This window comes from Diceros bicornis, chromosome 18 (genome assembly GCF_020826845.1).
Source record: "Diceros bicornis minor isolate mBicDic1 chromosome 18, mDicBic1.mat.cur, whole genome shotgun sequence".
Taxonomy (NCBI): domain Eukaryota; kingdom Metazoa; phylum Chordata; class Mammalia; order Perissodactyla; family Rhinocerotidae; genus Diceros; species Diceros bicornis.
In genome coordinates, this window is record NC_080757.1 from 50,427,725 (window position 1) to 50,445,963 (window position 18,239).

The window sequence follows — 18,239 nt, forward strand, 5'->3', positions numbered from 1 at the left end:
AATATATGTCAGACTGACCCTTTTTTTTTAGATTGGGGAATTTAGAATTTTTATCCTCTTTCTTTAAAATGAAGAGCATCTTTTAAAATCTAAACATACTTCACTGGTTCCAAAGTTAGAATGTGCAAGTATTTTTAGTAGATGACACTCAGAGTGCCAGAAGGAGTGTGGAAATCAAGAATTTCTGAAGTGCAATGTGTGTATCTCAGCAAGTTCATTACCTGGTTCTTAGGGCACTTTCTATGAACAGCATCCTTTTTTAAAAAAAGTCCGGGTTTAGTGTTTCCATTAACATATTTTCGTACATTTGTATTCAAACTTAGATTCTCCATAGTACTTGGCCATTTAAGTATACCAATAAATACTAATCTTCAGAAATTGATTTATCTAACGCAACGTAAGGGGTATATTGTTAATTCTGGTAGAAGTCATTTCCTTTACACGAATTTGATGTGGGGAAACTACCACATGACCTTTTCCCTGAAAGGAAAACATAGTCTTCACTTTCCTTCTTTGAAAACATTGCAGTGTTGAAACAGAAAACTTACCGGAATTTTGGACCTAGACGATTCTGTGCTTTTTCACAATGTGAAGAGGATTGTATCAAGAATAACATGGACTCCTTGTGTACATGTATGAGACTATGTCTAGATGATGTACCTAGAAGAGGAACTGCAGAATTATTGGGTATGGAAGATGTGTGTGTGTGTGTGTGTGTGTGTGTATCCATATCCCCAAACTACTCTATTTATACTCCCACCTAAATTATATGAGAATTTACTTTCCTACATCCACACCAGTGCTGGACGTCACCATTCTCTCTTCCTCTCTGATGGGGGTGTATGGTATTTCACTACTTTTTGAGTCCATGTTCCCTTGTTTTCCAGAAAAGTCAAACGTTCTCATTTAGATTCTTCTTTGCTGAATTGTCCTTCTATATTATCTGCCCACTTTCCTATTTGACTTTTAAAACTAATGTATTTGTAGGAGTTCTTTATTCTAGATATTCCTTTTTTCCATTTTCCCCGTTTCAGACACCTTTAGACATTTGCTAGCTCTTTAACCTTCTTCATCTCAACTTTGTTTATCATTTCTTTTATTGTACTGAAGTTTAATTTTTCCTGTGATCAAATGTAACAATTTTTACTCTATGATTGTGTGTGCATGTGTGTCTTGTTTTAGAGGCACTTTCCTTTCTGGAAGTCAAAATACATTCATTTACATTTTCTTGCAACAGTTCTGAAGTTTTGTTTGTCATAATTATTTCTTTAATCCACATGCAGTTTATTTGTGTGTGTATGGCACAAGGTAGGTATCTAACTTTTTTTCTTTTGCATTTGTCAAGCTAATTGTCACAACACCATTTACTTAATAGTTCTCTTTCCTCATGGATTTTTTTATGCTTCCCTCTCATTTTCAGGCTCTCTATTCTTACTATGTATCCCTTTATATATCCCTTCCACACTGTCTTAATTATAAGAAGTCTTGATATATGATTCCTTATTGTTTTTTTTTTTTTTTTGAAGATCACACATACCCTAAAGTTTTATTTATTTGTTTATTTTTGGTGGGGAAGATCAGCCCTGAGCTAGCATCCATGCTAATCCTCCTCTTTTTGCTGAGGAAGACCGGCTCTGAGCTAAGATCTGTTGCCAATCCTCCTCCTTTTTTTTTCCCCAAAGCCCCAGTAGATAGTTGTATGTCATAGTTGCGCATCCTTCTAGTTGCTGTGTGTGGGAAACGGCCTCAGCATAGCAGGAGAAGCGGTGCATCGGTGAGCGCCCAGGATCCGAACCCGGGCCGCCAGTAGCGGAGCGCGCGCACTTAACCGCTAAACCACGGGCCAGCCCAATTCCCTATTCTTTTCTTTAAAAATTGTCCTGGCTACTCTGGGACTTTACCCTCTGCAGTTGACGGCCTTAGCTCTTCATTAAAAGGCATTTCTTTTGTATTTATTGTTGTTATTTTCCCTTTTCTTTCCTGAGCACATACCTACCTCCATTTCACAGTTTATTTGAAGTCAGGTGTGGTCATGAAACTCTGATCTTGACAGGCGAATGTGCAGGAGTGATATGAGCCAGTTTTGAGTCGAGACTTTTAAGAATTGGGTTTGCCCAATGGACCTTCTTTCCCTGGATACCAAAGCTCATGACAAAGCCAACAGATGGGTAGGTTTGGTTCTGTAAATCACCACTGGAGGAAAGGTATTCACTGACCAGGCATAGCTACCTGGGATTCTTTTGTGAAGAAGATTAATCTTCTCTTTGTTTGAGCCATTACACTCTTTTGGGTTGGTATGTTATTGCAGCCTAACTTGTCTACCTTTCCACATCTTCCAAATCTTAGAAACATTTTGACGAGAAACATCTTAGAAACATTTCAGTAATGACTTGTCTTATTCCTTCAGTGTTTAATCCTTACATTTTGGACATTGCTTCATAACTATAATTTAGTCTATCAAAGCCTCACATTACTTACTATCTCAATCACCTTGGTTTACAGGAAAGAAACTTCAACATACCTTAACTCTCTGGAATTTCCAATCATCATCTTCCTTGTTATTGCTGTATAGAATTTTAGTTCCACCTTTTCTGTTTGTGATACACACGAGTAGATGTCTTATTACAATCATGAGTTAATTAGATGCATGAATGGATGTCATCAGTTACCATGAAAAGGCTGTGATATGCTTGCGGGGATGGGAAGAGTCTCCTCCTGTAACTGAGATTGGATAGGCTTCAGCTGGATTAAAAACCTATGACCTGTTGACCTGTCTTCTTAGCTTCCTGTCATTGATCATCTGGGAGAGTCAAATGGTGTGGATTATAAAATGAGTGATTATAATCTGAGTTGGGCAGGCATATGAAAGAAAAACGGGTTGAGCATGTTTGGGTAGGGAAAACTGGAGATGGGAGAAATGGTATTTTCTATTTCGGAGTCTTGGCTAGTGCAATATTGGGGATGCAGATATGGTAGAATATGAGCCAGACTAGGATATATATCCTCCTGCATAATCTTCCTTGATGAGGGTGTTGCTGCCATGGGCACCATCCTCAGCCGCTGCATGTTGTGCACTTAGGCAATATAACTCAAGGCATGGCTGGTTTCTGGCCAGTGAAGAAATAGTAAAGAAAGTGAGCATATGCTTTAGCAGCTTTTATAGCAACCTCATGGTACATGTTTTTCTATTTTAAAAAAGTATTAGTCACTGAACAACAAAAAAACAAACAACCCGATCAAAAAATGGGCAGAGGAAATGAACAGACACTTCTCCAAAGAAGATGTACAGATGGCCAATAGGCACATGAACAGATGTTCAACATCACTAATCAGCAGGGAAATGCAAATCAAAACAACACTAAGATATCACCTTAAACCCATTAGAATGGCTATAATCACCAAGACAAGAAACAGCAAGTGTTGGAGAGGATGTGGAGAAACAGGAACCCTCATACACAGCTGGTGGGAATGCAAACTGGTGCAGCCTCTATGGAAAATGGTATGGAGATTCCTCAAAGAATTAAAAATAGAGATTCCCTAAGATCCAGCTATCCCACTACTGGGAATCTATCCAACGAACCTGAAATCAACAATCCAAAGAGGTTTACGCACCCCTCTGTTCATTGCAGCATTATTCACCATAGCCAAGAAGTGGAAGCAACCTAAGTGTCCATCGACTGAAGATTGGATCAAGAAGATGTGATATATATATACAATGGAATACTACTCAGACAAAATCGTCCTATTTGCAACAACATGGATGGACCTGGAGGGTATTATGTTAAGTGAAATAAGCCAGAAGGAGAAAGACAAACACTATATGATCTCACTCATATGTGGAAGATAAACCAACACATGGACAGAGAAAATTGTATTGTGGTTACCAAGGGCAGTGGGGGTGGGCGGTGGGCACAAGGGGTGAAGGGAGACATATATATGGTGATGGAAAAACAAAAATGTACAACCCAAAATTTCACAATGTTATAAACTATTAAAACATCAATTAAAAAAAGTATTAGTCTTCAGATTAAAAATAAAATGGTCCTTCACCATGGATAGTTTGAGATACTGCTATATAATGTCCTGGGAAGAGAAGATTTTTGCAGGCATTGACAGCCCGTTGCGTTGTGGTGGAGCTTGTTGACATAGGGACATAGGGATTGCTGGGAAAGGGGGTGCTGTCAATAGATGTGCAGAAGGACTTGTGTTGGATACACTTGGCATTTGGCAGGTCCAGTCACCCTGCCCCTAGGAGATAGAGCAACCACTGTAATTTCCAAGAATGTGATACAAAAATGCTACTTCTGATTTTTATTGTTTGTGTATGTGAGTGTGGATATGCATGCACAGGTTGTTACCTGTGTTTCTGACCAACTGGCTATAGATCAGAGGTTCCCATGACCCCCTAGTTCATTGGGTTCAATTAATTTGCTAGAGCAGCTCACAGAACTCAGAGAAACATCTTACTTACTAGATCTCCAGTTTATTATAAAAAGATATAATTCAGGAAGGGCCAGATGGAAGAGATGCCTAGGGCAAGGTACGTGGGAAGGAGTTTGGAGCTTTTATGCCCTCTCCGAGCACGCCATTCTCCCCAAATCTCCACGTGTTCATCAGTCCAGAAGCTGTCTGAACCCTGTCCTTTTGGGTTTTTATGGAGGCTTCACTACAGAGACATGATTAATTCAATCATTGGCCATTGGCTCTTCATTCAACCTCCAGCCTCTCTCCTTTCCCTGGAGGTCAGGAAGTTGAACTGAAAGTCCCAACCCTTTAATCACATGGTTGGTTCTTCTGGCAATCAGCCTCCATCATGAGGTGCTGGTCCAAAAGTTACCTCATTAACATAACAAAAGACATCTTTATCACTTAGGGAATTCCAAGGGTTTAAGAGCTCTGTGCCAGAAACATGGACAAAGACTAAATATGTATTTCTTATTATAAATCACAATATCATAAATGGAAACACAAAATATCTCCCAGAAGGAGAAGCTTCAGTGCCTAGTCAAATATCGCATCTTTCCATGGCCTCAATCAACACATCTCATACAAATATGATTTTCTGGGCCTCTTCTATAAACTGTGGGAAGTTAAGTGCTCACAAAAGGTCTTAATCGCATAAGAAAATAGATTTCTCAATCTGAATTACCAAGAAAGTAATTTTAATGGGGCCGGCCCAGTGGCGCAAGCAGTTAAGTGCTCGCGCTCCGCTGCAGTGGCCCAGGGTTCGCTGGTTCGGATCACCAGGGGTGCACTGACGCACCGCTTATCAAGCCATGCTGTGGCAATGTCCCATATAAAGTGGAGGAAGATGGGCATGGATGTTAACCCAGGGCCAGTCTTCCTCAGCAAAAAAAAAAAAAAAGAGGAGGATTGGCAGATGTTAGTTCAGGGCTGATCTTCCTCACAAAAAAAAAAGAAAAAAAAGTTATTTTAAAATGAAAATTAGTTTTCTGGAAAGCATGCCAGGGGTACGGCTTGCATAAATGGATCAGGACTTTTAGACATAACGCCAGCAGCTCCATCCTGGCTTATCTCAGTTGGCTTTTAGGTCCTGGCACCGGAGAGAAAAGACCTCCTCCCTTTATACCATGTTAGCCAAGAACAGTCTACACAGTTGTAATGGAATATTGCATGGAGATAAGGAGTGGGTACACCTTGTCTGAAGGTTTCATCTCACTCATGCAACAGAATGATGCTGAAGGCTGTGCTGTTTCCTAGAGACAAAGCCCAGGTAAGACATGCAGAAGCCAGTTCCAAAGGGAGGCATATTATCCAAGACAGCCTCAGAGGGCATTGCCAGAGGGAGAACCTACACATGGCTGCTCAATGAGGCTGAGAGGCAAGTCTAGGTAGAAGCAGATGACATAAAAGGGTTAGAAAGCCTGTGGAGTGACAGTGGGCGGAGGAAGATGACGCCCAGAGAAAAAGCATTGGGTCAAGTGTTCAGGGATCCCCAGGAATTGATCCTAACAGTGTGGACACTTTCAAAGGGACCATGCAGGGCTGTATAAGAGAGTGAGCTGGCCAAGAGAGCGGTCTCCTAGCTATGGAATCAACCACAGCCCAATGTAGGATAGAGAACTGAGTCTGACTCCAAACCCTTAGATTTTCCATTGTGCATCAGTCTTGCAGTACAAATGAGTTCATTAAGCTGCCCCTCGTGCTTATTTTCCATTTTCATTCTCTGACTCATGTACGTTCTTTAGCTCCTATCTAAAGAAAAAGTAACAACAATGTAGACTTATATTAAGAATTTCATTGTTTGCTTTTAACTGTAATCTAACTCTAAAGATTCTGGTTTTTCTCCTGTCACGCTGATGATAATGTCAGAAGAAAACTCTTCCTATTCACCGTGAGTGCAAAAGACTGTTTACTACAAACTATTCTGAAAAACAAAGGATGTGGATTTGAAATAATACCAGCCTAAAGAAAAGTACTATATATTACTCAATCTGATTCAACATATTATACCCAAGGGGTAAAAAATACAGGAAAGCATCATTCATTTAAAAAATGTAAGTCTGACTTGAATGTAAGACCTGAAACTATGAAATTTCTAGAAGAAAACATAGGCAGTACGCTCTTCGACATCAGTCTTAGCAACATATTTTCAAGCACCACGTCTGACCGGGCAAGAGAAACAATAGAAAAAATAAACAAATGGGACTACATCAAACTAAAAAGCTTCTGCACAGCAAAGGAAACCATCAACAAAACAAAAAGACAACCTAACAATTGAGAGAAGATATTTGCAAACCATACATCTGATAAGGGCTTAATCTCCAACATATATAAAGAACTGATGCATCTCAACAACAAAAAAACTAACAGCCCAACTAAAAAATGGGCAAAAGACCTGAACAGACATTCCTGCAAAGAAGATATACAGATGGCCAACAGGCACATGAAAAGATGTTCAACATCATTAACTATCACAGAAATGCAAATCAAAACTACAATGAGATATCACCTCACACCCGTCAGAATGGCTGTAATTAACAAGACAGGAAACAACAGTGTTGGAGAGGATGTAGAGAGAAGGGAATTCTCATACACTGCTGGTGGGAGTGCAACCTGGTGCAGCCACTATGGAAAATAGTATGGAGATTCCTCAAAAAATCAAGGATAGAACTACCATATGATCCAGCTATTCCACTGCTGAGTATTTATCCAAAGAACTTGAAAACACCAATGCATAAAGATGCATGCACCCCTGTGTTCATTGCAGCGTTACTCACAATAGCCAAGACTTGGAAGCAACCTAAGTGCCCATCAAGGGACGAATGGATAAAGAAGATGTGGTGTATATACACAATGGAATACTATTCAGCCATAAGAAACGATGAAATCCAGCCATTTGTGACAACATGGATGGACATTGAGGGTATTATGCAAAGCGAAATAAGTCAGAAGGAGAAGGTCAAATACCGTATGATCTCCCTCATTAAGTAGTAGATAATAACAACAACAAACAAGCACATAGAGACAGAGATTGGATTGGTGGTTATGAGAGGGGATGGGGGGGAGGGAGGAGGGCAAAAAGGATAATTCGGCACATGTGTGTGGTGATGGTTTGTAATTAGTATTTGGGTGGTGAACATGATGTAATCTATGCAGAAATAGAAGTATAATGATGTACACCTGAAATTTATACAATGTTATAAACCAATGTTACTGCAATAAACAAAAAATTAAATAAATAAATAAATAAATAAATAAATAAATAAATAAATATAAAAAACGTAAGTCTGAGAGCAAGGCAGAGACAAAAACATTTTTCTAAATGTTACTGGTGAAAAAGTATCAAAGTTAGAGAAAGTGTATCCAAAATACCTGCAAATTGTTATGCAATAGAAGTGTATACATACTCATATATGCATATATATGTATTTGGTTTTGCAACTCAGACTTGTAAATGCATTCACAAGATTTACTTAAGTTCCTCATGATCAATCCATTAGCAAATTTCTAGCTTGTTCACACACTCGTTTTTGGTCTTAAAATGATAAAATAGTTGCAAAATTTTTAAAATCATTAAGCCAACCCTTATTTTCTGCAGAGTATAAATCAGCAGCAATTCATAAACATTAAATTCATTACTTTTAAAAATAATTTCTCCAGAGATTTCTGGCATTTAGTATATGGGAATCTTATTTGTAATTGCATGATACAAACAAAACAGAAAAAAAAAAAAAACCTGAACTTACCTTTTGGGAAAGTAATCTAGAAACTCAGCTTATCCCTTGATCTCATTATTTTCAGGAAAAGCTATTCACACTTCTTCCTAGTCTCTACATCTCTGAGTTACGGTCGAACTGTTTTGAAAATTCCCCTTAATACTGCTTTCTGGGAGGAGATTGTCATGGCATTTCTCTTGGCCTCAGAACATTGAATTCATGTGATCACTCAGATAAATTGCTTTTTTATTGACGTCCGTCCAATTCCTGTGGCAGAGAAGTGTCAGCTCTACTCGATTGGCTGGCTGTATCCTATTAAGAGGTATCTCACAGAGAGAATCTAATATTTGTAAATGTTCTCTTCTATGCCTCAGAGGAAAGTGGCTAATTTCAAAATATCAAACACTATCTCTAAACATGAAAAAATTAAAGAGTTTAGTCAGAGAAAAGTCTTTCATCTTTACTCAGGGGTTCTGGATTTTCTGGACATGTTGACTCAGGTTATCTAATCAGGTTTTTAACATTTTAAAAGCAAATTCTTCATTCTTCTCCACTTCCTATATCACATCTTCCTTCCCTATTTTCTGTATCTCAGGAAGTAGCAACTCCTTCCCCTTGCTCAACATAAAATATGTACAGGAAATCTCCTTGACTATCCTTCCCTCCCTCTCCCATCATGCCCCCTCACAACCAATCCATCAGCACATCTTATCTATCAACTTTAGCTCCAAAGTATATTGCAATCTATTCACTGTCTCCATGTCCATTGCCACTACCCTACTCTAAGCCCCTATCACTTCTCAATTAGTATTATTGCAATATCCTCCTAATGAATTCCCCTGCACCCACTGTTGAGACCATATGATCTATTCTCCACTCAGAGGCAAATGTTTCTTTTTTAAAATGTGTAACTCTCCCTCTTAGCACCCTCCAAGACTTCCCACTGCACTTAGTTTAAAACCCATGTCAACTTCCCAATTTACCAGGTCCCTCTGAATTGCTCCAACAACATCTCTAAACATGCAAACCTGTTTCTGACCTGGGGCCATTGTATGTGCTCTTCTCTTGGCCTGTCCATCTCTCCCATGTTTTCAGCAGCACTGCCTTCTTCTTGTCACTGAATCCTCAGTTTAATTGTCATCTGCCAAAGAAGTCTTTTCTGAATAACCTCTAATCTTTCCTTCACCTTCTCTGTTACCTGATCATATTACTTTGTTTATTTTTTATATAGCATTTCTCAAGGTTTCTTAGCCTCAATACTATTGGCATTTTGCGCTAAATAATTCTTTGGTGGAGGGAGGGACAATGACAGAAATGAAACAAAGGAAGAGATCTTTGGAAATGAGAAGGCCAAGAAAATGAGAGACCAGCGTATTGTATGGATGATCTGTGTAGACGATGAGTACCCAAGAATGATGTCAGGGGTAGTGGTGAAAGAAATACTGTGATTCAAATGTCAAAAATATTTAAAGAATCAGGGCTGGCCCAGTGGCATAGTGGTTAAGCTTGCATGCTCCACTTTGGCGGCCAGGGTTCGCAGGTTCAGATCCCAGGTGTGAGCTTATCAAGCCATGCAGGGGTGGCGTCCCACATACAAAATAGAGGAATATTGGCAGAGATGTTAGCTCAGGAACAATCTCCCTCAAGCAAAAAGAGGAAGATTGGCAGCAGATGTTAGCTCAGGGCCAATCTTCCTCACCAAAAATAAATATACATATATATTTAAAGAATGAAGAAGAGTAATAAAGAAATTGGTAGATGATTTAAGAATTAAGTGACTGACATTAATGATAAACTTTAAAGGGATTTGTGTTTTTGAGAAAAGAGAGAGGAAAATTGCTTAGAAGTGACATGATGGGAAAAAAAGAGAGTACCTACCTCATTTTTTAACCCTGTCATATCTGAGAGGATAGGTGAAAAAAAAATTTACTATTGGAGAGGACTGCAGGAGAAGCAGTGTCTTCAGTGAATTGCCAATTTTCAATTGAAACAGGAAGAAATTAAAGATATGAGATTTTGCTGATGACAAACCATTTGCTGGATGCAAAACTTAGGTAGCTTCTCAAGTTCCCTCAACTGCCTCCTTCTCTGTTGTTGTTTTTTAAGCAGTTTTATTGAGATAAAATTCGCATACCATACAATTCACTCATAAAAATTGTACAATTAAATAGTATTTAGTATATCCAAAGAGTTGTACACTAGTCACCACAATCTAATTTTAGAACATTTTCATCACTCCAACTAGAAACTCAGAACCCATTAACAGTCACTTCCTACCCCCCAGCCCTAGGCACACACTAATTTGCTTTCTGTCTCTAAAGATTTCATATAAAATGGAATTATACACTATGTGGCCTTTTGTGACTGGTTTTGTTCATTTAGCATACTGTCTTCAAAGTTCTTCTGTGTTACAGCATGTACGTATACTTCATTCCTTTCTATGGCTGAACAATATTGCATTGTCTGGATGCACTACATTTAATTTACCCATTCATCAGTTAATGGACATTTGCATTGTTTCCACTTTATGGCTATTACGAACATTTGTGTGCAAGTTTTCATGTGGACATATGTTTTCATTTCTTTTGTGTATATACCTAGGATTGGGATTGCTGGGTCATATGGTAACTCTATATTTAACATTCTAAGGACCTGCTTAACTGTTTACCAAAGTGGCTGCACCATTTTACATTCCCACCAGCAATGTACGAGTATTTCAATTTCTCCACGTTCTCACCAGTACTTGTTATTATCTGTCTTTGATTAGAGCCATCCTAGTAGGCATGAAGTTGTATGACATTGTGGTTTTGATTTGCATTTTCCTATTGGTCAATAACATTAAACATCTTATCATCTGCTTGTTGGCCATTTGTACAACTTCTTTGGGGAAATTTTTATTCAGATCCTTTTTAATCTGGATGCCTTTTATTTCCTTTCCTTGTCTAATCACCCTGGCTAGAATCTCCAGAACAACGTTGAATAGGAGTGGTAAGAGCAGACGTATTTATCTTTTTCCTGATCTTTGGGGAAAACATTCAGTCTTTCATCATAAGTATGATGTTAGCTATGGATTTTTCATAGACACTGTTTATCAGGTTGAGGAAGTTCTCTTCTATTTCCAGTCTGTTGAGCATTTTTATCATGAAAGGTTGTTGGGTTTTGTAAAATGTTTTTTCTGTGTCAATTGAGACGATAGTGTGGTTTTTATTTTTTATTCTATGGATACTATGTATTACATTGCTTGATTTTTGGATATTAAACCAAGCTTGCATTCCTGGGTTAGATCCCACTTAGCTATGGAGCAGGTTTTCATTTGTTGCTGGATTATGTTTGACAGTATTTTGTTGAGGATTTTTGCATCTGTACTTATAGGAGATATTGGTTGCAGTTTTCTTGTGATGTCTTTGGTTTTGGTATCAGGGTAATATTGGTCTCACAGAATGAGGTGAGAAATATTCCCTGTACTTCTTTTTGTGGAAGAGTTTGTATTAATTGAAGAATTAGTATAGAATAATTGGTGTTAATTCTTATTTAAATATATGGTGGTATTTATGAGTGAAGTTATTTGGGTCTGAGTTTTTTCTTTAAGGTAGTTTTTAAATTACTATTTCAATTTGTTTTCTTTTACAGATCTATTCCAATTTTCTATTTCTTCTTCAGTCAGTTTTCCAGTTTGTGACTTTCCATGAATTTTTCCATTTCATCTAAGTTACTTGATTTGTAGGCATACAGTTGCTCATAGTATTCCCTTATACAGTCATGTGCCACATAACAACATTTTGGTCAACCAAATGCATATTCAATGGTGCATATTCAATGGTGGTCCCGTAAGATTAGTACCATATAGCCTAGGTGTGCAGGAGGCTATAACATCTAGGTTTGTGTAAGTACACTCTATAATGTTCATAAACACCAAAATGGCCTAAGACACATCTTTTAGAATGTATCCCCCTTGTTAAGTGATGCATGACCGTAGTCATTTTTATTTCTGTAAGAAGTAACAATATCCCTCCTGCCTCCTCCTTTAAAAAACTGCTACACATCTCAGGCAGCACTACCACCTCCACATTTGCTGGTGCTCCTGCAGATCTTCCCAAGATGACTGTAGTCCAAGGGTATAGTTATTGGTGGAGAAATGTGCAAAAGTGAATTTTGCCTCATTATAATGCTAAGATCACTGCCCCAAGAGGAGCTTAAGCCAAGGTAGCATAACATGTGATGCATGTGAAGCATGTTTTATAAGCATGAGCAGGCTTGTACCCACCTCCACATGTGATGACAAAACATCCCTTTTGAATATTCATTCCCTACCCCAAATAAAGGCACTGCTTCCCCTTTGCTTGGGAAGCCACAGCTTTGTGAAATTACTCCCTGTGGTCTCCTTTATTTGCTGCATGCTGCAAATAAAATTTTACTTTGTGTGACAACTACTTCTGACAAAGATTTTGATTTCAACTCACCAACGAGCAGACCCACGTTGGTCCTGTTAACTCCTCTACAAGTAATATTACTGAGAAAAATGATGCCATGAGTTTCAAAAGAATTGTGTACCATATCTGAGACAAAGTATATAAATGCTATAAAATATTATCTTAAAAATTAGTCACAAGCTTAAAGAGAGACATAGAGTATTTGGGGCTTCAAGGTTCTTCCTGTGGGAGGAGCTTCCACTTCACTGAGAGATCAACTTCCTCAACAAAGTCCTCCAGCTCCTGTTCCTTGGAGAGCTCCAAGAAAACCTGTAATGGGAGGCAAGAAATAAAGAGAAAGGATGTCACACTGCTTCCTATGGCTCCAAGTGAGTGCAAAGCATATGCACATATTACACATTTATCTTCCAAGGGTGATATAAAATCACTAAAACTGACCCACCTGCTCCAGGGTGGACTGTGAGAGGCTGTACTCCTCCAGGTTAAAGCTCTGTTTAACTGTGTAAGGGTAAATATGTATTAGGAGTTCATACATTTTTTCATTCAGAGAGTTTTAACAAGTCATATACAAAAAGTACATCCAAATAGATCTTAAATATAAAATATAAGGTAGTAAATATTCTTGGACTAAATATGAGAAAGCAATTTCACCATATAGTTCTGTACTATGGTGGAAATACTCTCCCATCCTCTTCAAGTTTGGGCAGAGGCACCACAAAACTGCAAAATAGTATAAGAGGTTCCAGACCACCCACGCAGAATAAGCTAAGAAATGGTTCCCTCGGTTCTGGACAACCACCATGTGCCTCTCTACATCTGCCCCCATTCTTCTCCATCCTGCTCTTTGCTCCAGAGGCTGACTTAAGAAGCTCCTCCTGGTGGGTTCCACCAGTGGAAAGCCCAGGGGGAGGGACAGAGGACAGGGAAGATGAAGGCCTTTTTTCGTTCACTTCCTCCCTGATACGAAGTGTGTCCCTTGATTCAAGGTCACTACTTCTCTCAAGGTGGCAAATTCTACATGACTCTACTTCCAGGTTCCAATCACTGCTTCTTCTCTTAGTCCCTTTGGACCTAAGAATGGTAACACGTCTTCTGTTTCTAGCCTCAGGTAACTGCACTGTTCCTTGCACCTTTGTGAAGAGTCATTTTATAAACCAAAATTCCTTGAATTATCCTATTTTCAGTTTACCATCTGTCGCCAATATGGACTGTGACTGAGACCCCAAAGGTGCAGATACATAAGAGGAGGAAAATGATGAATGGAAAGGTGAGACTGGAAAGCAAAGGTTTCTTTTGGACAGTTATCAGATTACTGTGGCATTTCCTTTCTCCTCTCCATGGACAGAGGACGTGGTGGCATTGGCCTGCAATTTGGGGACATGGGAATGAGTCCTTGACTCATGTCTAGAAACATATAAAGAAAAAAAATGCAGTAGATGGCTGATGGCCCTGCACTTTCAGGGTTGGAGAAGCAAAGAATCTGCATGTTTCTCATGGACTTCGAAGGGGGATGTGCCCCAAGAGGATCTCCTGGCAGGGTAAATGGACTCTGAGAAGGGGCCCAGGGGCTGCAAGGTATTCACAAGAGGCCAAGAGGAGGAGGTATCACCCCCCACATGGTAGAAGATGTAACCAGAGGCTACAGATGGGATGGGAGAGGGAGTCTTCAAGGAATTCACAAAAGCACTCCACGAAAGGAAGACCAGCAACTGTCCCTCTCTACAGGCCTGATGCCACAGTACAGCTCTATGAGGGAATCAAGCTCTGCTGCCATTTTACCTCTTCTCCCTCCCCTTCCACTCCACCCTGGAGAGGCCCAAAACATCAGCTTTTGAGTAGAGGAGGGAATAGACTAAGAAGAGAGAGAAAACTGACCATCCTACCTTCCTAGCTTCAAGTTTTCAAATCTGAAGTAAATCTGACCTGGAGGGGATACGTGAGGCTTGAGTTTTGCTGGGCTTTGCATTACCCAAAAGTGATCTGATGGTATAGAAGAATGAGTGTACGTAGCAAGCCAAAGGAATAGTCATGGGGCCCTGCACTTTGCTTCTACTGTGACTGGGCCTGGCTCATTCGATAAATGTATCCCAGCTGAGAATGTAACTGTGTCTACTTAAGGTTTGGAGAAAAAAAATGCAGCTTACATTTCAATATTTTGTACTTCGTGTAATCTTCACATAAGGGGGCAAGAAACTATGATAAAAAGTTATTTTTTTCCTCCTAAATGAAAACTTCAGTTTTAATGAATTAAGCACAGCAGAAGGAATTTGAGGTGGGAGGGAACATTTTTGAAAGCAGAAATATTTGAAGGCTTTTAAGAAAAGCCTACACTGTATTCCAGGGAGGTAGCCTTCCTGGAACATCTTTCTCTCTGCTCCTACTTAGTTATAAAAGCCTTCGTGTTGATCACAGCCATTGCAGGAATCCTTTCCACTGGAATGATGCAAAATTGGTCACTAAGCCAAAATGGTCAGTGTGGGACATGGTCCCATAGACCACAGAGCGAAGGTGACCAGCAGAATGAGAAAGTGAAAAGAAAACTTATCTGGAGTGATCCTAACCTTGTCTCAATTACATTTCATACACTGGTCTGACAGGCAAAACAGTCCATGATAGATCAAGCGATTATGCAAAGATCAAAATTCAAGAGTCTAGAAAAGAGTTACGGCTTAGCCCACCTCGACAGAAAGGAACCTCCAAGCATCTAATGCTATCAAAGAGTACAGAGAGACAAAAACAAATGTATATCTTTCTGTTTGTATGAATTTGTGGATACTCCAGACCAAAAGCCAATGGTCTCTTCCTTCTAGAGCCTCATTCTATAAGGGAGGGGTTTCTCAACCTTGGCACTAATGACCTTTTGGTCTGATCATTCTTTATTCTGGGAGAGGGTGGACCTGTGCAATTGAGGATGTTTAACATCCTCCCTGGCCTCGACCCACTGGCTAACGGTTGCACCCCCCTCTCCACAACCCACCCCCATCATGACAACCAAAAAACATCTGCAGACATTGCCAAATCACCCCTGACTGAGAACCACTCGATTAAATGTCTTAATAATCTATTTATAGTATAATATCACAATTCTTTGTCCATGTAGTTATTACAACGGTTTTGTGCAAGATTTGAATTTATCTGTTTCCCAGAGTCTTATCTCTACACAGTCACTCTTACCTAACTCCAATTTGAAGAAAGCCTGTGATAAAGGTTGCACATCCTCAACAGGCAACTTATAGACCATCAGGGAGGAGTACCTGTGAGGAAAAGAGAGTGAGGCTGAACTCCAGGTTTCCAGAGCATGACCACTGATGGATGCAAGTCTGAAAAGGAGCAACAATCTCGTCAATAATTCATTTAAGTGTATGCATCTGTATAGCATTGGAGACAGCCATGGTGGGAATGCTCTTTGATCAACAAGAAGTCAATTTACTAAAGCAGAACCATTAGAAGGCTCTTAAGAAAAGGCTCCATTTTACCCTATGGGGGATGGGAGACAAAGGGGAGGAAACTGACAGCACCTACAGCTCAGGAAGGGATGAAGCAAAATTACTTACCATCCTTCTTCCTTAGTGAGAAGAGAAGATTATTTAAGTAACAGGAACTAGGTTCACCTCCTGGCTCCACTACTAGTTATTTGGCGTTATCTGACCTACCTGAGCCTCAAGTGCCTTTACTGAGAATGATAAAAATGCTAAGAGACACTGTTCATTGAGCTGGGACTGATGCCTGGTACTGGGCACAGACAGGCTTTATGCAGATGATCTCATATAATGGAGATGGGTTTATCCTCTACAATGGACCACTGAGATGACCTAGGTACACGCACACATTAGTGCGGGGCACATTTAGAGCCCCGGGAATGTAATTCCCTTTCAAGAATCAGCTTCCAGATCGGTACTTTGTTCTTTTATTTCCCTCCTAGGGTATTTCTCGGAATTGAGCCTTTCTCTAGTAATTAAAGTACTCACAATTACCACAGAGCTGAAACAAACAAAAAGAATGAGAAGCTAAAGCTTTTGTTTCTCATTGCCATAATAGAAAAACAAAACAAAGACCAAGATGAAACTAAACACCTGTGTTTACCTTTCCTGCCGAGCAGCCTGGGGGAAAAGCCTCAGAATTTCACTGTGGAGGGGCTCCACCTGTGTGGGGGTCTTCACCTTCATCTCCAGCAGGTAATCCTTGCCAAATTTGCTTTTCAGGTGTTGGATGGAACCGATACATCTGGAGGTGGGAGGAGAACGAAGTCAAGCAAGAAAAAGGAGAGATAGCAGCCAGCCACTCCAGCTCTTCACAGTGATAGCCATGTGCAGGGCAACGTCCTTTGTGCAGGGCACCAGGGGGGCCAAGGGTGGGCTTGGACGGGCACCCACCTCAGCCTTCCAGACACCATGATGGCCACCCGGTCACACACGGCCTCAGCCTCTGCCATGTAGTGAGTGGTCAGGAGAGCGCCCCTCTCCGTGTTTCTAAAGGTGGCCCGGATCGCCTGCCTAAGGTGGTTAAGGGAAATGTTAACTAGGGGGAATGCTCAAGATACAATGAAAAGAAATTTTAAAGAAATTTCGCTTGGCACATATAAAACAATTTAGTGAATTCAGATTAGACAAGAAAGGTTTTTGGAGAGACAACAGGCGTGGAAATAAACAAACTTTTGATTAGGGTGTCTAATTCAGAGCATGGCTTGGGCTGAATGTAGAGAATGATACTGGGTACAAGCTTGTTTAGAAACATGCTGAATTTCAAGAATATTTATGAGAAAGCAGTGGGAAAAAAGATAGAAAATGAGAATTTATTTAAAAGCATGATATAATGTACAAAATGACAGATTTCAAAATATTCCTAAAGTAACTACAGAATATATTGAAGACTGGGAATATTTTTTCCTCCATAAGTCTTGTGTATCAGGTGAAGTTGAAGAATTTAAAACTTAATAATAGACTGATTCGGTTGAGTATAAAAATGGGCCATGCACCCCAGAAGATCTAAGAGGAAAATGAAATTCTTAGAGTGCATATTAGGTTGTGAGAATTATCTTTTTCTCCTTAATAAAAACTGGTTGTGATAAAACATCAGATTTTTTTCCTTAATATTGTTTTTCTTGATAATGTGGATATCTTTGACTTTATAAGTAAACTATAATTTTGAAGGTTAGCTGTTACAAGACTAATAAATTCATTTAGGGTTGCTCATGACAGCTCCTCACCACACTTGCTTCTGCCCCTCAGGGTCCATCCCGGTGGACGGCTCGTCCAGAAGGACCACCCACGGGGTTCCCAGGATGCTCAGCGCGAAGCACAGCTGGAAGGAGAGGAACGGCGTGTCTGGCTCGGATCTGCGGGATGCGCAGAGTGACACTGAGCCCCGCCCCTACCTTCCTCTTCATTCCCTCCGATAAGGCCTTCACCCGGAGCGTCAGCTGGTCCTGCAGCGTGAGCGCATCCACCAACCTGAAGGAAACAGTGAGTCAATCCGCATTACCCCTGCTCAATGGGGAATGAGCAAATCAGAACAAACACTACAGTGGACAAATTTTTAAGAGTATTCAGAGTGATCATGAAAAGTGAAACCATCTAAGATACTTTATGAACCATTCATGGTAGTCCAACTCATATTTTCAATGACTTCT

At 39.9% G+C, this 18,239-nt stretch overlaps 1 protein-coding gene across 1 annotated transcript in view; it reads right to left on the reverse strand.

Annotated features, from left to right (window-relative positions):
* Positions 1-9,942: 9,942 nt before the first annotated feature.
* The window catches only part of ABCA9 (ATP binding cassette subfamily A member 9), a 56,166-nt gene continuing 47,869 nt past the window's right edge, over positions 9,943-18,239 (reverse strand). Inside the window, exons 32-38 of the mRNA XM_058561445.1 lie at positions 17,985-18,060; positions 17,817-17,911; positions 16,984-17,103; positions 16,694-16,834; positions 15,785-15,864; positions 13,053-13,108; positions 9,943-12,919 (exon numbers count right to left, since the gene is read on the reverse strand). Of these exons, the coding sequence (XP_058417428.1) occupies positions 12,821-12,919; positions 13,053-13,108; positions 15,785-15,864; positions 16,694-16,834; positions 16,984-17,103; positions 17,817-17,911; positions 17,985-18,060 (667 nt within the window). The 3' untranslated portion in view covers positions 9,943-12,820. The remainder of the gene's footprint in view (positions 12,920-13,052; positions 13,109-15,784; positions 15,865-16,693; positions 16,835-16,983; positions 17,104-17,816; positions 17,912-17,984; positions 18,061-18,239) is intronic.